Source organism: Hippopotamus amphibius, chromosome 15, assembly GCF_030028045.1.
Source record: "Hippopotamus amphibius kiboko isolate mHipAmp2 chromosome 15, mHipAmp2.hap2, whole genome shotgun sequence".
Classification (NCBI taxonomy): Eukaryota; Metazoa; Chordata; class Mammalia; order Artiodactyla; family Hippopotamidae; genus Hippopotamus; species Hippopotamus amphibius.
Genome location: NC_080200.1, coordinates 17417105 through 17438614, shown reverse-complemented (window position 1 = coordinate 17438614; position 21510 = coordinate 17417105). Strand labels below are relative to the sequence as shown.

At 49.4% G+C, this 21510-nt stretch overlaps 1 protein-coding gene across 4 annotated transcripts in view; it reads left to right on the top strand.

Annotated features, from left to right (window-relative positions):
• AP1M1 (adaptor related protein complex 1 subunit mu 1) overlaps positions 1-20646 on the top strand; it is a 29624-nt gene extending 8978 nt beyond the window's left edge. The window contains exons 4-13 of one of the 4 annotated variants that reach the window (XM_057709485.1): positions 1185-1315; positions 2140-2287; positions 3222-3257; positions 11485-11611; positions 12683-12825; positions 13285-13356; positions 13990-14148; positions 18771-18896; positions 19496-19571; positions 19749-20646. In XM_057709485.1, the coding sequence (XP_057565468.1) occupies positions 1185-1315; positions 2140-2287; positions 3222-3257; positions 11485-11611; positions 12683-12825; positions 13285-13356; positions 13990-14148; positions 18771-18896; positions 19496-19571; positions 19749-19771 (1041 nt within the window). In that variant the 3' untranslated portion in view covers positions 19772-20646. Of the gene's footprint in view, positions 1-1184; positions 1316-2139; positions 2288-3221; positions 3258-10348; positions 11110-11484; positions 11612-12682; positions 12826-13284; positions 13357-13989; positions 14149-16351; positions 18607-18770; positions 18897-19495; positions 19572-19748 lie in introns of those variants that run through there. The other 3 variants (XM_057709486.1, XM_057709488.1, XM_057709487.1) reach the window with 3 other exon arrangements.
• Positions 20647-21510: the final 864 nt, after the last annotated feature.

Sequence of the window (21510 nt, the reverse complement as noted above, 5' to 3'; positions counted from 1 at the left end):
GAGTGTGGGGCTGAGTCAACAGGCTGGTGGGGCTGGACCACGGGGTAGGGGGTTGATGCCCAGGGCCTAGTGAGGAGTTTAGATTTTGCTACAAGTCTGATAAGAGATGTTGGGGGCTTTAAGCAGGAGACAGGCAAGCCCCGATTTGAGTGAAGATCGTCTCTGGCTGCTGAGTAGAAAAAGAACTTGACGGCAGCAGGGATGCCAGTGAGGAGGTTGCGGCAGGCAGGTTTCCAGGAGAGAAAGGGAAGGGCCTGGCTGAAGTGGGGGCTGTGGGGTTGAAGAAAGTGGACAGTCGGACCCAGGAGGCCTGGGATGGGCCCAGGAGAGTTTTCATCCCTCAGGTGGTGCCACGTGCCGCCCACTCAGGAGCCACCTTTGCCAAATGTTGGGGAACAGGCTGGTGTGGGCGCTGAGGACACGGGGCAGGAGAACAGTGCGTCCGCCAGGGAGGCCCCGAGTGTGGGCTGAGGAGTAGGCCTGCGTTCCGGAGCTGTCACAGGCCGTGCCGCACTGCTTGTGATTTCATAGGAGAGGCCCAGCGGTTGCAGTCCTGGCATGTGGAGACAGGGAAGTGGGAAGCAGAAAGGGTCTCCTCCCTGCAGTGTTTGGCATTGCCTTTTTGCTTCAGTGTTTGTGCTCATGAAAGGGCTTCTACCAAGCTCCTCTTCCCCTTGTCTCCTTTGGCGTTCCTGTTTTGATCCTCTTAATTTTCTGTTGAAATGGGGCAGATTAGTCTGCAGGCACAGCTGTACAGACTGGAATTCAGGGAGGCCAGAAGAGGCGGGAAGAGCCACTTGTCTGTCCACAGTGGCTCTTGTCCCTCACAAGTCAGGATTAAAGAGAAGCTGGGCAGGGGCCCCACGCCTGGTGGTGTCTGTCAGGGAGGGGAGGAGAGTGGGCCCGCAGGGGTGGGAACTCGGGCCTCTGACCAGGCCTCAGAGGATGTCTGCACCGCCCCAGCCTGGTTTCCGCCTCACAGGCAGCCACTGCTGTCCTCCTGTCCATGTTCCCTGAGCCCAAGTCCTCGTTCGTAGCACTCTGGGAAACAGGCAGACTCAGCTTGTGGACAAAAGGGCTGTTGGCAGGGCCCTCGGGGCACAGAGGGCAAATGAACTTGTGCACGTGTTCACCCCCTTCTCATCCTTCCTCTCAACCATCTGCCTCCCACACCAACACCGCAGGTATTTTCAGAATATTTCAAGGAGCTGGAGGAGGAGAGCATCCGCGACAACTTCGTCATCATCTACGAGCTGCTGGATGAGCTCATGGACTTCGGCTACCCCCAGACCACAGACAGCAAGATCCTGCAGGAGTGAGTGGGTGGGATGGGGCCCGGGGATGGGGGGCGGGGGTCAGGCCCCAGGGGATGTCACAACACTGATGTCATCGGCGGGATTGGAGGTGGAGGAAGCAAACGTATAGTCATGTTGTCAGTCCCCCCACCCATCTCCAGCCGCACCTGAAGTTTACTACGTTACTGAGGCAGTTGTGGGTCCTTTTTCCACTCAGCATCCCTGCGTAGTATGAGTGTATTTCCTGTTACTAGGTCTCATTTCCATCCACAGGAGTGCACTAAATGCCTTGTTATTAGGGAGTCACCTGCCTTTGTTTTTACTGTCATAAGTAAGGCTGTGATGAAAAAAAATCTCCCTCCTTTGGAATCCTGCCCATCAAATAACAGTCACCGTGGACTGAGCACTTTTCTGTGAACCAGACCCTTGTGCAAGCACTTTTTTTCACTCCATTTACAATCAGGGGCTCTGTTTTCCTATTTCACAAGGGAGCAAAGGGACACTTAGAGAAGCCATGTAACTTCCACACACCTCACATCTGTTGTTACGCAAGTGGGATCAGGGTCACTAGGTTACTCTCCCAGGAGGCTGGTCGCTTCTGCACAGCCAGCGGGGGAGCACTTCATGATTACTTCTTGTTTTCCTCACCAACACTGTCTCCTTGGCCCCCTAAAAGTGACCTCTCTGCACTCATTGTAACTGAAGAGTTTGTTGGGAATTTTGGAAATTGTAAAATATTCTTGTGTTAAACCAGAGCCTGCCTTTCCTGGTGCCTGCTTCAGGGAGGGGCTTTTTTCAAGAATGTCAGTGCCTGAGCTGCTTAACTCTGAGCCCGGGCCCACAGGTACATCACTCAGGAGGGCCACAAGCTGGAAACGGGGGCCCCACGGCCCCCAGCCACCGTCACCAATGCAGTGTCCTGGCGCTCCGAGGGCATCAAGTACCGGAAGAACGAGGTGTTCTTGGACGTCATTGAGTCCGTCAATCTCCTGGTAGGCTTCCTTTTCTTTTTTAAAAATTTTGTCTTTTCCACGATTGGAAATAAAAACAGCTCCTAAAACTAGCAAGGCCCTGAGAAACAGTTCCCATGTGATAGCAGATCAGCAGGATTCAGTTTGGGCTGCTCATTGCAGCGCGAGCTTGCTTTATCTTAATTAGTTTTTGTTCTTATTTAGAATGAGCGCATGCGCATCGTTTTAAAAAAAAAAAAAGCAAAGCAGTATATAGAGTTAGAAAGCAAAGGCCTCCATAATCAGAAAGGCCACAGTGCTTAAGGATTCATTGTCACCCTTTGGGACCCCATGCTATAGATATACAGACATATGTTGTTTTTCTATAAAACAGAGAACATAAGATGTAGTTCTCCTGCAACTTGTTTTGGGGGTTTTTTTTTGGTTTTTGGTTTTTACCGTTTTGTGTATGTGTGTTCTTTCTTTATCTTTTTAGTTATTATTTGGTAATCAACCATATTTTGTGTGAATTTTAGTGCATGTACAGATTTGTGTACCCATTACCATAACCAAGAAACAGAACAGCTCCATCACCTTGAAAGTCTCCCTCATGCTGCTTCTTGGTAGTTGTGCCCTCCTGCCTGTTCTCAACCCCTGGCAGCTGCTGATCTGGGCTCCATCTGGTGTAATTTTGTCTTTCTGGGATTGTCATGTGAGTGGCATCACACAGCGTGTGACAATTTGAGTCTGGCTTCCTTCAATATAATGCCTTTGAGATTCATCTGAGTTGCTCTGTTTATCAAAAATTTGTTTCTTCTTTATATTTGTTTACTTTATATTCTAAACCATAGTTTGTTTATCCATTCACCCACAAAGGACATTTGGGTTGTTTCCAATGTTTAGCAGTTGTGAAAAGAGTTGCTGTAAACATTTCATGTATAGGTTTATGTGTGGACAGAAGTTTTCATCTCTCTAGGGCAAATACCCAGGAGTGGGATTGCTGGGTCATATGGTAAGTATATGTTTAACTTTATAAGAAACTGCCAAACTGTTTTCTGGAGTGGCTGTAACATTTTTGCATTTCACCGGCAGTGGATGAGAGTTCCGGTTGCTCCACCTCCTTGATCACCATTTTTATTTTTGTCATCCTAATAGATATCTCATTATGGCTTTAATGTGCATGTCCCTAATGGTTAATGCTGTTGAGCATATTTCTTTGTGCTTCTTTGTCATCCATATATGCTCTTTGGAGAAGTGTCTGTTCATGACTTTTGATCATTTTTGAGTTGTTTGTTTTCTGATTGTTGAGTTTTGAAAGTTCTTTATATATTCTGGATAAAGTCTTTTGTCAGATATGTGATTTGCAAATATTTTCTCCTAGTCTATCATTTGTCTTTTCATTCTCTTGGCATTGTCTTTCATAGAGCGAAAGTTTTTAATTTCAAGAAAGTCCAAATATCAGTTTTTTAAATTGATTATGCTTTTGGTGCTATGTCTGAGAACTCACTACCAAACCCAAGGTCACATAGATTTTCTCCTAAGTTTTCTTCTAAAAGTTTTGTAGTTTTACATTTCGATTTATGATCAATTTTGAGTTAAATTTTATGTAAAGTATGAGTCTTATATCCATTTTTTTGCATATTGAACAATTTTTTTAATTTGTTCCAGCGTTTCAAACAATTTTTTTCATTTGTTCCAATCTTTTGAAAAGATTATCCTTTCTCCATTGAATTGCCTTTGCATTTTTGTCAAGAATCAGTGGCCGTATTTTGCACATCTATTTCTAGACTCTGTTCTTTTCCATTGATCTGTATGTCTTTTCCTTCACCAATACCATACTGCTTAATAACTGTAACTTTATAGTAAGTCTGAAAATCAGATAATGTGATTCTCTCAACATTCTTCTTTTTCAAAATTGTTTTAGCTATTTAGTTCCTTTGTATAGAATTTTAGAATCCGCTTATATGGGATTTTGATTGGTATTGTCTTAAATAACTCTGTTAATCAATTTGAGGAGATTTGATATCTTTAGTCTCACTATCCATGAGTGCAATATGTCTCTCTATATATTTAGGTCATTTTTGATTTCATTCATCAGCATTTTATAGTTTTTACCATGTACAAATTTTTTTGTTAGATTTATACCTAAGTATTTCATTTTTTTGAGGCTATTGTCAATTGCTTATTTTTTATTTTATTTGGTAGAATTCATCTGTAAAACTATCTGAGCTTGGAGATTTCTTTTTCAGAATATTTTTCACTACAAATTTCAATTATTTAATGGTTATAGGATTATTTGGGCTTTCTATTTCATCTTGAGTGAGCTTTGGTAGTTTGCTGTTTTTAAGAAATTGGTCTATTTCATCTAAGTCGCTTGAGTTTATATGTATAGTGTTGTTTATAGCATTCCCTTATTAGCTTTTTAATGTGTGCAGGGTCTGTACTCATACCCCCCCCCCTTTCATTTCTGATATTGGTAATTTATGGCATCTGCCTTTTCTCTTTGTCAATCTTGTGAGAGGTTCATCTGTTTTATTGATCTTCACAAAGAATCAGCTTTTGATTTCATTGATTTTCTCTGTTATTTTTCCATTTTCAGTCTCACTGATGTCTGCTCTCACCTGTAGCATGTTCTCCGTCGTGATTTTGGCTTATTTTGCTCTTCTTTTCCTAGTTTCTTAAGGTGGAAACTGAAGATACTAATTTGAAACCTTTCTTCTTTTCTAATATAAACATTTAATGCTATCAGTGTCTCTCTAAGCACTACTTTAGCTTTATCCTACACTGAGATGTTGTATTTTCATTTTTGTTCAAAATATTTTCAAATTTCCCTTGAGACTTCCTTTTTGACCCAAGGATTATTTAATAAAAGTGTGTGGTTTAATTTCAAAATGTTTGCAGATTTTTCTATCTTGTTGTCACTGGTTTTTAATTTAATTCCATTATTGTCTGAGAATATAGAATATATACTGTCAATGCTTTACAGTTTGTTAAGGTTCATTTTAATGATCTAGAATATGATTTATCTTGGTGACTGTTCCATGTGCACTTGAAAAAAAATGTATATTCTGCTCTTGTTGGATCGAGTGTTCTATAAATGCCAGTTAAACCCAGTTGGTTAATGGCATTGTTTAGTTCTTCTAGCGGTTCTTGCTAATTTTCTGTCTGTTGGTTCTAACTGTTACTGACAAAGGAGCATTAACATCTCCGGCTGTGATTGTGAATTTGTCTATGTCTTTGCTTCACACATTTTGAAGCTCTGCTAATTAGGCGCAAGCAGACTTAGAATTCTTCTGTTTTCTTGGAGAACTGACCCTTTTATCATTATATAATGTCCCACTTTATCACTGATGATTTTTTTGCTCGAAGGTCTATCTTGCCACTCATGTTGTCACTCCAGAATTCTTTTGATTAGTGTTTACATGGTATGTGTCTTTCTATCCTTCTACTTCTTTTTGATAAATCCTTTTACTTTTAACTTACCTGTGTCATGTATCTTGTAGAAAAACATATAGTTAGGTCATTTTTAAAATCCATTTTGTCAGTCTCTTTGATATGTTCAGAGCATTTATACTTACTGTGAACTATTAATTTGCTTGGGTTAAAGTGTACCATTTTATTTGTTTTCTGTTTATTCCCTCTGTTTTTCATTCCTTTGTTCCTTTTCCTATCTTTCTGTGATCTATTTGAACATTTTTAGTGTTCCATTTTGTTTCTTCACTCTATAGGTTTTTTCTTTGTATAATTTTTTTAGTGGTTACTATAAAATACATACTTACCTTCTTATCATCTACTTAGAGTTAATATTTTACAACTTCAAGTGGAATTTAGAAATTTTACTACCCCTTATAAGAGTTGTCCTATATATTCATCTACATACGTTGAAAACCATATTAGACAGTGTTAAAATTTTTGCTTTCAATTGTCAAAGAACTCAAGAGGAGAAGACTCTACCATATTTACCCAGATGTTTACCATCTCAGTTGCTGTCCCCTCATTCCCAATTTTCCAGGTTTTCTTCTGCCACTTCCATCTAAAAAGCTTCTTTTAGCAGTTCTTTCAGAACAGGCCTACTGGCTACAAATTTCCTTGTCTTTCCTTCATTTGAGAATGTCTTTATTTTACCTGCATTCCAAAAGGATATTATCACTGGATATCAAATTCCAGGTTGAAAGTTCTCTTTTATTTATTGTTATTCTTTATTGTGGTACAGTTGCTTTACAATGTGGTGGTAGTTTGTGCTGTACAACAAAGTGAATCAGCTGTAAGTATATACATATCCCCTCCGTCCTGGACCTCCCTTCCACTCCCCCCCATCCCACCCATCTAGGTCGTAACTGAGCACCCAGCTGAGCTCCCTGTTCTATAGAGCAGGTTCCCTCTAGCTATCTATTTTACACACAGTCGTGTATGTATGTCAGTGCTAATCTCCCAATTCTTCCCACCCTCCCCTTCCCCGCCATATCCACATGTCCAGTGTCTATATCTGCATCTCTATTCCTGCCCTCCAAATAGGTTCATCTGTACCATTTTTCTAAATTCCACATATGTGCATTAATATATGATACTTGTTTTTTCTCTTTCTGACTTACTTCACTCTGTATGACAGACTCTAGGTACATCCATATCTCTGCAAATGACCCAGTTTCGTTCCTTTTTATGGCTAATATTCCACTGTATATACACCACATCTTCTTTATCCATTCATCTGTCAACGGACATTTAGCTTGCTTCCACGTCCTGACTATTGTAAATAGTGCTACAGTGAACATTGGGGTACATGTGTCTTTTTGAATTATGGTTTTCTCAGGGTATATGCCCAGTAGTGGGATTGCTGGGTCATGTGGTAGTTCTATTTTTAACTTTTTAACGAACATACCTACTGTTCTCTGTAGTGGGTGTATCAATTTACATTCCCACCAACAGTGCAAGAGGGTTCCCTTCTCTCCACACCCTCTCCAGCATTTACTGTTTGTAGATTTTTTGATGATGCCCATTCTGACTAGTGTTAGGTGATACTTCATTGTAGTTTTGAGTTGCATTTCTCTAATAATTTGTGATGTGGAGCATCTTTTCATGTGCCTCTTGGCCATCTGTATGTCTTCTTTGGAGAAATGTGCTTGGGGGTCGCATAACTAGTTAGCATGCCAGAGTCTCATGTGTTATTGGAATTAACCAGACAAATCACTCCACCAACTAAGAACAGCCATGCACCACCACCCACAAAATTGAGAAGGAGCTATCAATCTGTCAATCCTGTCTGTGTCCGGGCCGGGTGAGGGCACCAACAGGAGTGGAGCCTGCTGCTTAATTTGAAAGTTCTCTTTTAGTACCTTAAAAATGTTGTGCCACTTCCTTCCGGGCTCCATGGTTTCTGATGATAATCCACAGTCATTCGAATCCATAATCCCCTGCAGGTAATGTGTTGTTTTTCTCTGGCTGCCTTCCAGATTTTTTCTTTTTCTTTAATTTTCAGCAGATAGTTTATGGTGTGTCTAGGTATGGATCTTTGTTTTCCTACTCTTTGGGGTTTGTTCAGCTTCTTGGATCTGAAGACTTATGTATCTTACCAAACTTGGGATGTTTTCATCAATTGTTTCTTCAAATATGTTTTCACCATTTCACTCTTTCTCATTTCCTTCTGGATTCCAGTGACATGAATGTTAGACCTTTTAATATTGTCCCAGGGTCTCTGAGGCTCTGTTCATTCTATTTCATCTTCTGTTCTCTCTATTATTTAGATGGGATAATTCCTATTGATCTGCTTTCAAGTTCACTGACCCCTTCCTATGTTATCTTCATTCTGCTATTGAGCCCATCCAGTGAGTTTTTATTTGTTATGGTATTTTTCGGTTCTAAAATTTCCGTTTGATTCTTCTTCTTGTAGTCGTGTTTCTTTCCCAAGACTTTCTAGTTTGACCTTTGTTGCAAGAGTGTTTGCAATTCTTATCATAGCTATTTAAGGCCTTTGTCTGATAATACCAGCATCCATGTCATTGTGGGTGTCTGTTGATTGCATTTTCCATGTGAGCTGAAATTTTCAGCTCTTTCAGCTCTTCAGGTTCTTTGTATGCTGAGTAATTTTAGATTATATCCTGGAGTAAGATTCTCGGTCTTATTTAAATTATACAGAAAATGTTGATATTTGTTTGTTTGTTTGTTTGTTTGTTTTAGCTGACAGTCGACCTGGTTAGGTTCAGGCCACAAGTTTCAACCCCCAATTTATTGGCCATGAGTATCAGTTCAGTTTTCAAATCCTTTGTGCCGTTTGCTATTTGAATCTCTCCCAAATATGCACTGCCCAGCGGTCCATCTGGGACTGGGGACAGTTTGGTTCTTGAAGTCTTTGGCATGCCAGTTAGGGTCACATCCATGCATGCCTGGTTCTAGAGCGATCTGGAGACATAAACAACTTCATGAGGTTGCTCACCTGAACCTTTCACACTCTGCTGTCTACCTGGTGCTTTCTGGATGCCCGGGGCTTCACTTTTTGGTTCTGTGGCCAAAAACCTGGGGCTGTAGATCCCCACTCTCATGCTTGTCTGCACTTGGGCCAGAATCCTGGGTACACCACACCCGCTCAGAAAGGCAGCTGAATTGCCTGGGGCCCAGGACATGAGAAAACAGAGTAAAAACAGAGTGAAGGGGGAAATGGGGGATTTCCATACTCCCTCTGAGCGGCAAGAGTTCCCCTTCTGGCCCTGGAGCCAGAGCCAGAGGCTTCCGCAAGCTCTGATTGCACTCCACGGCTCACTTCCACTTCCAGGTTTCTGCTGCACTTTCACATGGGGTGGGGTGGAGGTGGGGACCCTGCTCATTCGGTCGGCTCCTTCCAGATCCACCTTTTCAGTCCTCTAGTAGTTGCCTGTTCATTGCCCAGGCTTTATAGCTGTAGTCGGTAGCAGAGAAAGAGTGATGCGAGCCAGTTCCATCTCACCTGCAGCCTGCCCGTCTCCACATGGGAGAGGCTCTGACTCCCATTGCTGGGGCCGACCAGGGCTGGCTGGGCCAGTCTCGTCATGTGGGCCACTTAGGTGTGCCCGTTTCTTGCTGTTGCAGCCAGTGCAGAAATGAGCATGATTGTTTATCCTCAGATGTGTGTTTGGGCATCTTGCTTACCTGGGCAGGATTTCTGGAGGGCTGAGTTCCCAGACATGCAGTTGCTAAGTGACAGTGCGTTCCAAAAAGATTCTTCTAGTGGATTGAATGTAAACATGTTTGCCCTCTTACTTTCTAAGCCGTGAGGCAAGACAGTGGCCTCAGCCTCGCTCACTGCTTTCCGCTCCTGCCTGAGGACCTTCATCTGAATTGTTTAGTGAGCCCGGAACATGACTCTGGGGTGTCCTGAGGTGGAGAAATAAGTTCCAGGGAGCAGCTTATAAATAGCTGCCTGGGAAAGTGATAGGCGTTCAGGGGCGTCCCAGCCACTGTGTCCCTACACATGGCACTGCCCAGTGACCCCTGTTCTTCCATACACAGGGCAGCACGAGGCAGGTGTGGACATCCCAGGCATGTTAGAACACACCTTCCTAAGTCAGTTTGCAGAACGGGCGGCCTCCAGAGTCAACACTGGCCTCCAGATTCTGACAGTCTGGTTGTACTGGTGTAATTAGGCAGCCGATCCCCCGGCAGACATCTCCTCCACGCCCGCCCTGGGGAAGGCACCGGCTTTGGGCCGCCAGTCACGCCTCAGTGCCGTCCTGGTTGCTGCTCGTAGGGCCAGGGTTAGCCCTAGAGGCTGCGTGGCTTTTGTCTCCACTTCCTGAGCCTTCCTTCCCATCGTTCAGCTATAGAGGGCGGTGCAGTCCCGACTCCCCAAGGGGAGATAGCCCCCCAGAGAAGGCGGTCTAAGGGCAGACTGTCAGGGGGAGCATGGAGGACCCGCAGAGTCAGGCAGGTGGAAGTTGCAGCTGCCCAGAGCCCAGGGGCGAGGGGCCGTGTCTGCACAGGCTCACTGAGTGCCCGCTGCCCCGGGCACTGTCCTTGTGCCGGACCCAGCAGTGAGCAGCCTGACACCAGAGCATGGACAGAGATGGACGGACAGGCAGACAGGGCTGGCAAGAGGCAGCTGCTATGCACTGTGGGGTCAAGTTGCTGCCTGCGGAGGCGAGGACAGTGAGAGGCGGCGTGATCAGGATATAATGAGCCACGGGAGGTGACAGAGCCACACTCTGCAGGGCCTTCTGTCCTGTTCTGTGCTTTTCTTGAGGTTGTCGTCCACTTGGAGCCTCAGTTCTCCAATTCCCTCAGAGGCAAAGGGCTTTCATGTGTGCACGTGTTACTTCCAGACATGTGAGTTAAATTCTGGACAGATTTTCCTGCTTCTGTGCAGAAATTGGAAACTCAGGCCCTCCTAGGAACATCCCGTATGGCCCTAGGGCCTCTGAGTTCGTAGCCCTCTGTCTCACTTGCTGGTGTGGATGTGGCCTCATGCAGAATGGCCCTGCGGGGTGGTGGTCCGGGATGCAGGCCCAGCACCTCTGCCAGCGCTCTCTGCCCTCGGCAAGTGGCATCCCCTCTGTGCCTGCATGTCTTCGTCTCTAAAATGGGCCCGAGGAGAGGTGTTCCAGGAGCCTGGCTCCCTGAGGACAGTCTCCAAGTTTGGCCATTGTCCTGCTGTGATTTTTAGTTGCACTCTCAGATCCCTTCCGGTTTGCACAGGAGTTAAAGGTCACCCAAGTCACAGCCCCACCCTGTCGAGAAGGAAGTGCTCAGTCAGTGTTTGCTCAATTGTATTGTTATTTGGGATCAGTGGTTATCAGACATCAAGGCAGCCCTGGGAGCAGGGCCCAGGATGCTCCATCTTCACAAGCCCTAGGGGCTTTGCCCAGGCCCCACATGGAGAAACAGACATTTCCAGGAAAGTGAGTCTGGCCTGCTCCAAGAGAGCCCCACAAGGCCTAGCAGATGAGCAGACACTTGTAGAGTCCCTGTCCAGGACAGCCGAGCACACGACCTCAACCCACCAGGTCTGTCCCGGGCATCCTAGGAGCAACTCAGAGCGGGGAGTAGTGCATGAAAGACCCTCAGACTGGATTCCAGGCACAGTATCATCTGACCCATCCCAGGAGGAGCCTAGTGTGGCCTGAGGCCTTGAGTGGGGGCCTATACGTGTCTGCATCCCTGGCCTGGCCTGGCATTGCCTTCCCAGCTCAGGGGACAGTGAGAAGGGCTTTGAGAATGGGAGTGGCTGGGAGGGTCACGGAGCCTCCCCTCACCCGCACCCCGCCACCCTCTAGGTCAGTGCCAACGGTAACGTCCTACGCAGTGAGATCGTGGGCTCCATCAAGATGCGGGTCTTCCTGTCGGGCATGCCCGAGCTGCGCCTGGGCCTCAATGACAAGGTTCTCTTCGACAACACGGGCCGTGAGTATCCCACCCGGGCCCAGGGCAGCCCCGTGGACAGAGCAGATTTCGCCCCTGGGGCCGCCAAGAGGCTGTTCACCTGCATGGTGAACAACTTCACCTCAAGCACTTGGCTTAGAAACATTTTCACGTTGTTTACAAGACAGCTGTGAAAACTAATAAACTAACACCTGGACTTAGAGGACATGGGAGAGTGAAAATCCTCATCAGGTCCCCTCGTCACTCAGAGGGCCAGAGGCGCAGGTGAACACCTTAGGTGCCAAGCACCTGGAGGATCATACCACAGACCTTCATCCCCACCTACTGGAGGTACTGCCGACCTCTGTCTTCCCTCCCGGGCCCAGTTTCTGCCCTCACCTCTGGCGCTGGGTCTGAGCTGTTCAAAAGCCACACACAGTGGTTCGAGCATGGACTGCCTGGCTTGGGTGTAGTGCTTCCTGTGGTGGGGCATGACCAGAGCGGCCTCAGGAGCTCAGGGTTGCAGAGGCTCCGTGTTTGCAAACTGGACCACCAGCCTCCCCGCCAACCACAGGCCCACCAGCGCCAACCACAGGCCCACCAGCAGCTGGAGCAGTGGCCCGTGTTGTCATGGTTACATCTGCAGCATCGCTAGAGAGGGCCTTTCAGACATTAGTGCATCAGAGCAGCTCCCTTCCCAGGACTGAGCCTGACCCACACAGCCTCTCTGGGCTGGAAAACCAAGACAGGACCCCAGGGATGACAGGACCAGGGCCCTCAGGGAGTCCCAAGTCATCGCCGAGCACCCCCAGTGGGGTCTGTTAATCATTCAGCAAACACGCCGCAAGCAGCAACCCTGGCTGGGGACTCAGTGCAAACCAGCTCTACCAGCCCTGCCTTCAGCCCAGTGTTGGGACGTAATGGGGCTTCCACAGGAGTAAGGAGAGATGGAGGTGGCTGCCTCTAGGAAACTGGCTCCCTTGGTGTTCGTGGCCCAAGATGCTATCACAGATTTGGGGGGCAACTCTGCTCTGTCAGGGTGGGCCCCAGAAAGTGAGAAAGTGGCCCAGAGGGCCTTGGGTCTGTCCGGCCCTCACCCCCACCTCCCCTTAGGTGGCAAAAGCAAGTCCGTGGAGCTGGAGGATGTGAAGTTCCACCAGTGTGTGCGGCTCTCACGCTTTGAGAACGACCGCACTATCTCTTTCATCCCACCGGATGGCGAGTTTGAGCTCATGTCCTACCGCCTCAACACCCATGTGAGTGCACCAGCCGCCCGCCAAGAGGGCCCCCAGGCCCCCACCCCTGCTCCTCCCCTGGGGCAGCCTCCCCCGCTTTCCCTGCTGGGTGGGAGCCGTCCCCATCCACGGCGAGCCTCACGTCTGCAAGGTGATGCCCAGGGTGGGCACAGCTCCCCACGGGCAACCCAGGCTCCAAGGAGCCTGTTTGACAATGCAAGGCTCTGAACTTTCTGAACTGAGGAGCCAGACCGCTTTGGCACCACTGCCCCTTTTCCCAGGCAGCCCCACCAGCACGTTTCTGCATTTTCTCTGATGCTCTGAGCCATCCTGGCACCGGCTGCGGACTCCTCCAAGAGCCCCAAGCAGCAGTGCGCTGGGCTCACCTGGCCCGGTGGTCCCTTGCCCTCAGTTCCCCTCTGTGAAACAGGGTTTTGTAAGACGACTGGTTGTGAGCGCCATCTTCACTCTCCCCCACAGGTCAAGCCCTTGATCTGGATCGAGTCCGTGATTGAAAAGCACTCCCACAGCCGCATCGAGTACATGATCAAGGTGCGTGTGCGTCCTGCACGCGGCATCAGCTGGGTGTGCGGGGCCTAAGAGGGGGGTGTGGGTGGCCCACCTGGTGCAGGCCTTCCGGTTTCTCTGGCCTGTCCAGGGCCTTTGGCACAGGGTCCTAACCCAGGACTGGGGGTGCTCTGGGGCTCTGTGAGCCCTGTCCCGGGCGTGAGGCCCGTGGTTGTCATCCGCGCTGCCTCACTGTGAGCTCACGCAGGCAGAGCCTGGGGCACAGAGAGGACACACTGCTCAGGTCCTGAGTGCAGCCACTGTGGCAGCGGCCTGTGACCCAGCGTCCAGGTGAAACACTCCTGCCACTCAGTGACCTTGTCTAGCCCAGGCCAGCCCTGATGACACAGACGTTGTCCCCAGAGGCCGGGGCCAGAGAGCGGGATGGGGAATCCCAAAGGCTGAGGGGACAGGAGGGCGGAGACTGACCTTCCAAAGTTGAGCTTAAGGGAAATCTCAGGGGGTGGGGGAGGGGGTGGGGGTCAGCTCGGTGCCGGGGGTGGGATTCCCACAGGCGAGGCCAAGAGGCGTGTGGCCCTTGTGGGAGCAGGCTGGGTGGGAGCTGGGCTGCCTCACCTTCGCCCTCCACAACCCTGGCCACATTGGCCTTGTCTTCAGGCCAAGAGTCAGTTCAAGCGGCGGTCAACAGCCAACAACGTGGAGATCCACATCCCCGTGCCCAACGACGCCGACTCGCCCAAGTTCAAGACGACAGTGGGGAGCGTCAAGTGGGTCCCTGAGAACAGCGAGATCGTGTGGTCCATCAAGTCCTTCCCGGTGAGCACCCTTCTCGGCGGGGCACCCTCTCCAGACAGGCAGGGGCCGAGGCTGGCTCGGCTCGGCTTGGCTCGCGGGGGGAGGGCGGGCTGCGCTCCACCTTCCTCTTGTGTGTGAACCAGCCTGTCTTCAGAGTCAAGGCAGGGCCCCCACCCCATCCCTCTTTTCTCCCTCTGACACTCCTGTTCAGAACTCAGCTTCTCTCCAGGGGAACAGACTGCCTTGGGGCCAGAGCCTCACGGGTTTTGGGAATCCAGCACCAGCTCCGGGAACGTAGAGCACTTCCTGCCCCGCCCCACAGGCTGGAGCGGCTGCCTGGCTTGCGGTCAGGATTGTGAGCGCTTGAGTCTGGGTTTGTGGGAAGAGTGCCCGGGGACTGGAAGGCGGGTAAGCGGCTGCACTGACTGCGTGTGGCCCGTCGCCATTCTCGTGATAAACGAGATGGAGCGCCTCTTTTACGTCTCAAGGGCTGGTTGTACTTCTTTCTCTTGCACTGTAGTAGCTGTCTCCTGCTCACTTCTCTATCAAGTTTTCTTCTTAGTTTCCAAGAGCTCTTTATACATGGGCAAGGTTAGTACCTTTTCTTTGTTATCAGTCGCTAATGGTATTCCTTACTTTGGTGTTTGTCTCTTGACTTTGCTTCTGGTGTTTTCTGCTGTGTAACCTTTTTTTGATTGCCTCTTTTTTTCATTGTTGTTTAATGTAGTCACATTTCTCAGTCTCTTGCTTTTATTGTGTTTGGATTTTAAGTCATGCTTTGAAAGCCTTGCCCATTCCAGGTTATAAAGCAATTCACCCGTGTTTGCTTCTAGAAAGAGCACAGTAGTATTTTTCACCTTAGACTTGAGGTCCCTTCGGAGCAGGGCCTGGTAAATGGGTGACATACAGATCCAATGTTATCTTTTCCCAAGTGGCTATCCAGTTTCCTAACAGCATTTACTCAAAAGTCCCATCTTTTCCCCAGTTGTTTGAAACGCCGTGTTTCTCAAAGATCACATTTTCATGAGGCATCAGGTCTCTTTCTGGACATCCTCTTGTCTGCCTATCCATGCCGTGAGGCCACATTTTGACTTTACTATGTTTTAACATCTGGTAGGGCCAGCCCTACCCCCACCCACCCTGACTCCCCACAGCTGCACTGCTTGTCTGTTTCCTGACAACGCTTGCTTGTTTCATTTTCCTTATAAATTTTGGAATCAGTTTATTTGCACTGAATTTGTAAGTTCATTGGGAAGAATTAACACTTTTATGAGTCTGAATTATCCTATCAATAGCCTTGTTCCACTCTCACCTTTGTGCCCTTTGGGAATGTTTTAATGTTTACCTTATATACCTCATATGCACTTTCCCACTGTTTTTTAAAAAAAAAAGGTACTTTTATTTAAATAGAACATGCCAAAAAGTGAGAAGCGATATGTGAACAACTCAGTTAATTTCCTCAGAGTGAACACATCTGAGCCAGATAACAGCCACAGAACACTCCCTGCCTCCAGGACACCCCAAGGATCTCTTCTGATTTTGCATATTTCTCATTAAGATAATTTTTAAGTTGACGTTTTGGTAAATGGGGTTTTCTCTTCCATTATATCTTCCAACATCTGTATGGTAATTTTGTGTCCTGGCACCGTACCAAAATTTTTGTTCGTGGTAGTTTTTCTTTCAGTTCTCATGGGTTTGTAGATATTCTTTCATATTGTTTGCAGCCAGATTCAGTTTCCCCTTCTCCGCTTCTGTTCTTGGGCACCTGATGGCTTCTGGTGTCTCTCTGCTTCAGTTGCTGTCTCCAGGGCCAGTGAGTGGCCATGGAGAGAGCAGCCTGCTGATTTTGCCCCCAGCTGGAGCTTCCAAGGTTTCCCCTCTAATTGCATTCCTGCTTTGGGCTACAATTCATTCCAGTCCTACTTTAGTGTGCTTTTAGCACAAATGAGCAACAAATTTACCCAAATGCCTGTTTGGTGTCTATAAGTTCAGATGTTAATATAGGATGGATCTTGAACCATCCGTGCATTCTGGCAAGCTCCACTTGATCATGATATATTTTCTCTTTAATGTGCTATTAATTCTGTTGGTTAACATTATATATAGGATTTTTACATTGGGATTCATAACTGAGATTGGTTTTTTTTTTTTTGGTACAGTGTCTATCAAGTATCAATATTGTTCCCATGTCATCATTTCTTTGTCTCCCTTTTCCATGCTGCAGAACAGTTTCAGTAGCCTTGAGATCATCTGGCCTTGAGAGGACTGATAGAATTTGGCTGTGTGACCGTCTGTATCTGTGTTACTTTCTCTACCTCATCTGTGGAAATTAGGACATTTAGAGTTTCTATTTCTGTTGGAGTCAGTTTGGGTAAATTGTATTTTCCTACAAAATTATCCATCCTAACCAGGTTTTCAGATTTGTCTACACAGAGTTGTAGAAGATGTTTCCCCTTCTTTTATGACAATTACTTCTTCCTTGTTATATCTTATTTTGCATATTTGTGCCTTCTTTTTTCCTTAATAAGGTTACCTGGTGGTTTGCATTTTTTTTTTCCAGATTCATTTTTTGGTTTATTTGTTGTAATAGTTTTCAGTTTTATAAGTCTTTAATTTTAGTTTCTTCATCCTTTCTTTATTCTAGTTTTCAAGTTAGATATTTTAATTTGATTATTTTGTTTTAAAATTTGTATTGATGTAAATGAATATGAAAGCCACAAATGCTCCTCTGAACCCTGCCTTAGCTGTTTAGCCCGTAGATCTGGCATGTAATATTTGATATTATTATCTAGAAATTCTGTAATTGAATAGAGAGTGTTTTTTTATTTTGCTTTGTTTTGTCTAAATTTCCTGGTCTAGGGGGCCTTTTCCATTTTCTCTTCACTACAAATTTGGTGCATTGAGACCAGAGAATGTTATTCATGCTGTTTCTACTTTTAGAATTTATTGGCGTGTTCATTGTATGCTCATATAAGATCAGAGTCTGTGAATATCCCGTATGTAGTTGAGAAGAAGATAAGGCCTCTGTTAGTGGGGTAGAGAATTTGACACATGAGCCACGAGCTCGGCCATGATGCCACGACAGCACCAGCCAGACAGAGAGCTGGGTCAGCTATGCCTTCCTCTGTTCCCTCTCATCGCTTACAGCGTCTGCTTAACAAAAGTTGCTGTCATGTGATTTGGAGCAAAGATGCTTCTAATTATTGTATCCTCCCTATGCATCATAGGACAGTAGCCCTTAGGATTGTGGACTGTTGTCCTTTGCACCTGTAATTCTTTGCCCTGAATTCTCCCCTGTGGCAGCAGGCCTGCTCTATTTTGTTTGACTTTGGCTGGCACACCTTCAACCATTATTTCTACTGGTTTAGCCTTTCTCACTCTGCTTTTATAGTGTAGAGTTGGGTTTTAGTCTGTGAGCCAACCTCTAAGTCTTTCTCATTAAGAGGAGAAGTAAACCCATTTACATGGACATGACTGACACAAGGTAGGCTTGCAGACTTCCACCACCCCCCAGAGAGGGCCTCCCTCTTTTGCTTTCATTTTCCACTTTGTTTTCATAAGGCTCAGATTTTCGGTCCGGTTATTGTTTCGCACACAGGCTGATGGAGCTGATTTTATTCCTATGCTGCCTGCTTTGTCTGTTGATGAGACCACATTCATCTCCCCTCGTTGTCCCAGAATCTTCACTCAGCGCACAGCAGCAAGTCAGGCAGAGTCCACACTCCTGCACTGATGAGCGGAGACGGACCGCTCGCTTCCTTGCCCAGGGAGGAGAGCCTGAGCCCAGCACTGGGGAGGCGTGGCTCTGCCGTGCTGTGCCCGGGGAGGCCGGGAGAAGCAGCCCTGGCGGGAGAAGCAGCCCTGGCCGGCAGTGACTCCTGTTGCCAGAGGCCTGGGGATCAAAACCCTCCGTGTCCCGGGTGTGACGAGAGCTGTGCTCCCCACTGCTCCCTGCTGTTCTGGGCAAGAGTCACCGGGCACTTGGACAACCAGGCCAAGACTCCTGACTCCTCGTGGCCGAGTGGAGGGTTCCAGTCATACCTGGCCCCGCTCCGAGCTCCATCTCTGGAGTCGTTGCTCCGCTTCCGGGGCCAGGGTCACCCCCTTCGGGGGCAGGACCCAGGGCCAGCTCATCAGTCCGCCCCCGACCTTGGTCTCTTACTTTTGTTGCCTCTCCCTGCTCTCTTTTCTTTGACATTTCCCTCTTGCTGTCGCACACCTTCCTGACACTGGGCTGGGGGGGTGCTCACTTGGACGGTGGCCCGGGCAGGTGGGGCCCTCGTCCCGCAGCAGCCCGCACCTGCACTGTCTGTGCTCGCTCTCCCTCTCCCCTCTTCCTTCCCAAGGCCTGTTGGTCTAATTTTCCTTGAAGCAGCTAGGCTTCTGTGCCTGACAACGTGTGAAACTTTCTCTTCAGCCTCAGAATTCAACGGTTTTCCCCAGCAGGGCTGGGGGGGGCAGCCTGTGAGGCCTGGAGGACAAGTGTGAGTGTGTTGGAGGAACCAAGGCTCTGGGTGACTGCGGGCCATGCAGGAAGGGGCCCGGCAGTTGGGCCGGCAGCCTGGTGTTCTCCAGAAGCGGCTGTTGGCGGAGCTTGCCCGGGGCCCTGGCCTGACCGTCTCTGAAATGGTCTGCTCCCCCAGGGCGGCAAGGAGTACCTGATGCGGGCTCACTTCGGCCTGCCCAGTGTGGAGGCGGAGGACAAGGAGGGCAAGCCCCCAATCAGTGTCAAGTTTGAGATCCCCTACTTCACTACCTCCGGCATCCAGGTACATGCAACCAGGGCGGCCGGGGCCCCAGAGCAGATACAGGAACCAGGTGTCAGTTCAGGCTCCGAGGGTTGCAGGTGACAGACATCAGTGCAACCAGTTAGAAAAGGGTGCTAATTGGCTTCTCCTGGGGCTCCATGGTGCTCCCCGGCTCTGCCTACCTCCGCAGGCAGCCCAGCCCTGAAGGAAAGAGGCCCACAGTTGTCTACCCAGACCTGACTTGTGCTTGAGCTCCAAGCTCAGAGGCACATTTAGCCGCCAAACTAGAGTTTTGAGGCTCTAGCATCCATACACTTACCACCATGGGACCCGTTTTCCTGGGCACCTCTGCGGGAAACCTGCACAGGGAAGAGAACCCTGGACTGGACCCCTTCTCCAGGAGGGCTGTGCCCATGAGTGCACATCTAGCTCTTTGCTGCACCTTCTAGAAGCACCTCCACCCTCCCTTGGCCTCAGAGTGGTGCAGACAGATCAAGGCCCTTCGACCCCCTCCCTCACCCTCCTGGCCACAGCCCAGCCCCGGGAGGAATGACTCAAGGGGGAGCGGGAAGGGGGATGGGGGCGTGTGCACGCTTACGGTCCTGGTACCTGTGCCCCAGGTGCGCTACCTGAAGATCATCGAGAAGAGCGGCTACCAGGCCCTACCATGGGTTCGTTACATCACTCAGAATGGAGGTGCGTGTGGCCCACCCATGGGGCATGGGGGAGTGGGGCTGAGAAGATCCCCGGTGGGCGTGCCACTGTTGCCAGGGTGGCGCTGCTCGTGGAGCCGACCCAGGGTCAGGGCAGGTGGGGGCGGCCTCTCCTCCAGGGTGCAGAGCAGACAACGGACGCCTCCCTCCCTACTCCTAGATTACCAGCTCCGGACCCAGTGAGGGGCCGCGGTGGCCCGCGCTCCCGGCCCTGGCGCTGGGGCTCCTGGGGGAAGCACCGGGAGGAAGCGCCTGCCGAGCCTGCCGGAGGGCGGGGCTCCCCCGACACCAGCCACCCTCCCGGCTCCACCCAGGGGCCCCGCCTCCTCCAGGTGCACCTGCGCTGCCATTGCCCCCCTCGTCCCCGAAGTCCCTTTTCTCAGAAGAGGCTCGTCTTCGAGAAGTCTCATCTCTTTGCCCCCGAGTCAGTTTGGGGGGAAGGAAGGAAATCTTTCTCTCCAGAGGTCAAATACAGCCTTCTGTGCTGTTTAGCTCCTAGTCACAAAAAGATTGGGAAACGCTCACCAGAACCGCTGTCTGGCCGGGCTGGCAGGGCTGCCGTTTTGTTGCCGTTCTGTTGAACGCTGTAGGTTTATTGAGTGTTCCTGGATTTTTGTCTTGGTCCGTTGCTGTTTACGTGAACCTCACTGTCCGCGCCTCCTGCCCCTCATCCTGAAGCGCTCAGGCAGCACTTAGCGAGGACAGGACTTCCCCTTTCCTCGCCCTCCTCCCTAGTGAGGCTGACGCTGGGTCGCCCTCCCACGTCAGGCCAGAACCTGGCACTTTGATTGGAGGCTGCAGCTTCTGGCTGCTCCTTGGAGGCTCCTTGGCCTGGACCCATAGGCTTCAACGTAGGCGCCTTCTCAGGGCCAGCCCATGCCACACGATGCTGTCACTTGGCCACATCAGTGTTTGTCCCACCAGGGGAGGTGGGGTCCAGCGAGGGCCCCTGGCCTCGGAGGGTGGGAGGCATGGGTTATCAATGTCCGTGCTTGGACGCCACCCCCTTCAACCCTGTCTGTGTTTGTGTCATGAGTACATTAAATTCCATCAATTAAACATGCTGCTTGCCTTTCCTGTGATGCAGCGTGGTGCGACGCACCCTGGTCACCCAGGGGGAGGTGCAGGGTCACACTAAGCTGTGTGTGGCTCCGTGTGGTGTCACCAGCTCCCGGCGCCCCTACGTCCCCCAGGGGAAGATGGGAACAGCCAGTGGGACAGCAGAGCCACCGCCCAGGGGGCCTCCTAGGGGGGCAGCACAGGGGAGAGCACAAGGCAAAATGTTTCCCTCTCGTCTAAGGTGACTGTTTCAACCCTCAGATCACCCACAACTTGCCCCCATCCCTCCCCAGCCCAGTGGTCTTCCTTAGAGTGTGGTCCTAGTACCAGCAACATCAACATCCCCTTCAAGCTCACTACAAATGCAGGTTCATAGGCCCACGCTGACCTGCGGAGGCAGAGTCTCTGGGGATGGGGCCCAGGAGACCGGTTAACAGGCTCTGGGATTCTTACACACAGTGAAGTCTGAAAACTGCTGCCTGGTCCACAGAGGGGATCATGGCGGTAACATGGGCAAGAGGCCGCTTGTCTCCCCCTGCAGGCACCTGCACCCCTGTCCCTTCAACACTGACGGCCCTGCCTGGCCCACACCCTCTGGCCTTCAAGGGCTGTGTTTTCTTCTCCCTCTGCCGTATCACTCTGCTCCTCCTTGGAGGTCTAGTGGGCGTCAGCCTGAGAGGATAGCTGGCCTTCCACCACATGGAGTAAAGGACGCTGCCCTGGCCCAGGGCTCAGGCCAGAGCCCTTGCAGTCACCCTTGATGCCCCACCCCTCACTGCCATGCCCGCATCTACAGCAAACCCCCGTGGCCTCCCTCCAGAAGACCCTGGGGAGCCACAATATACAAAGAGAATTTTCCAAAA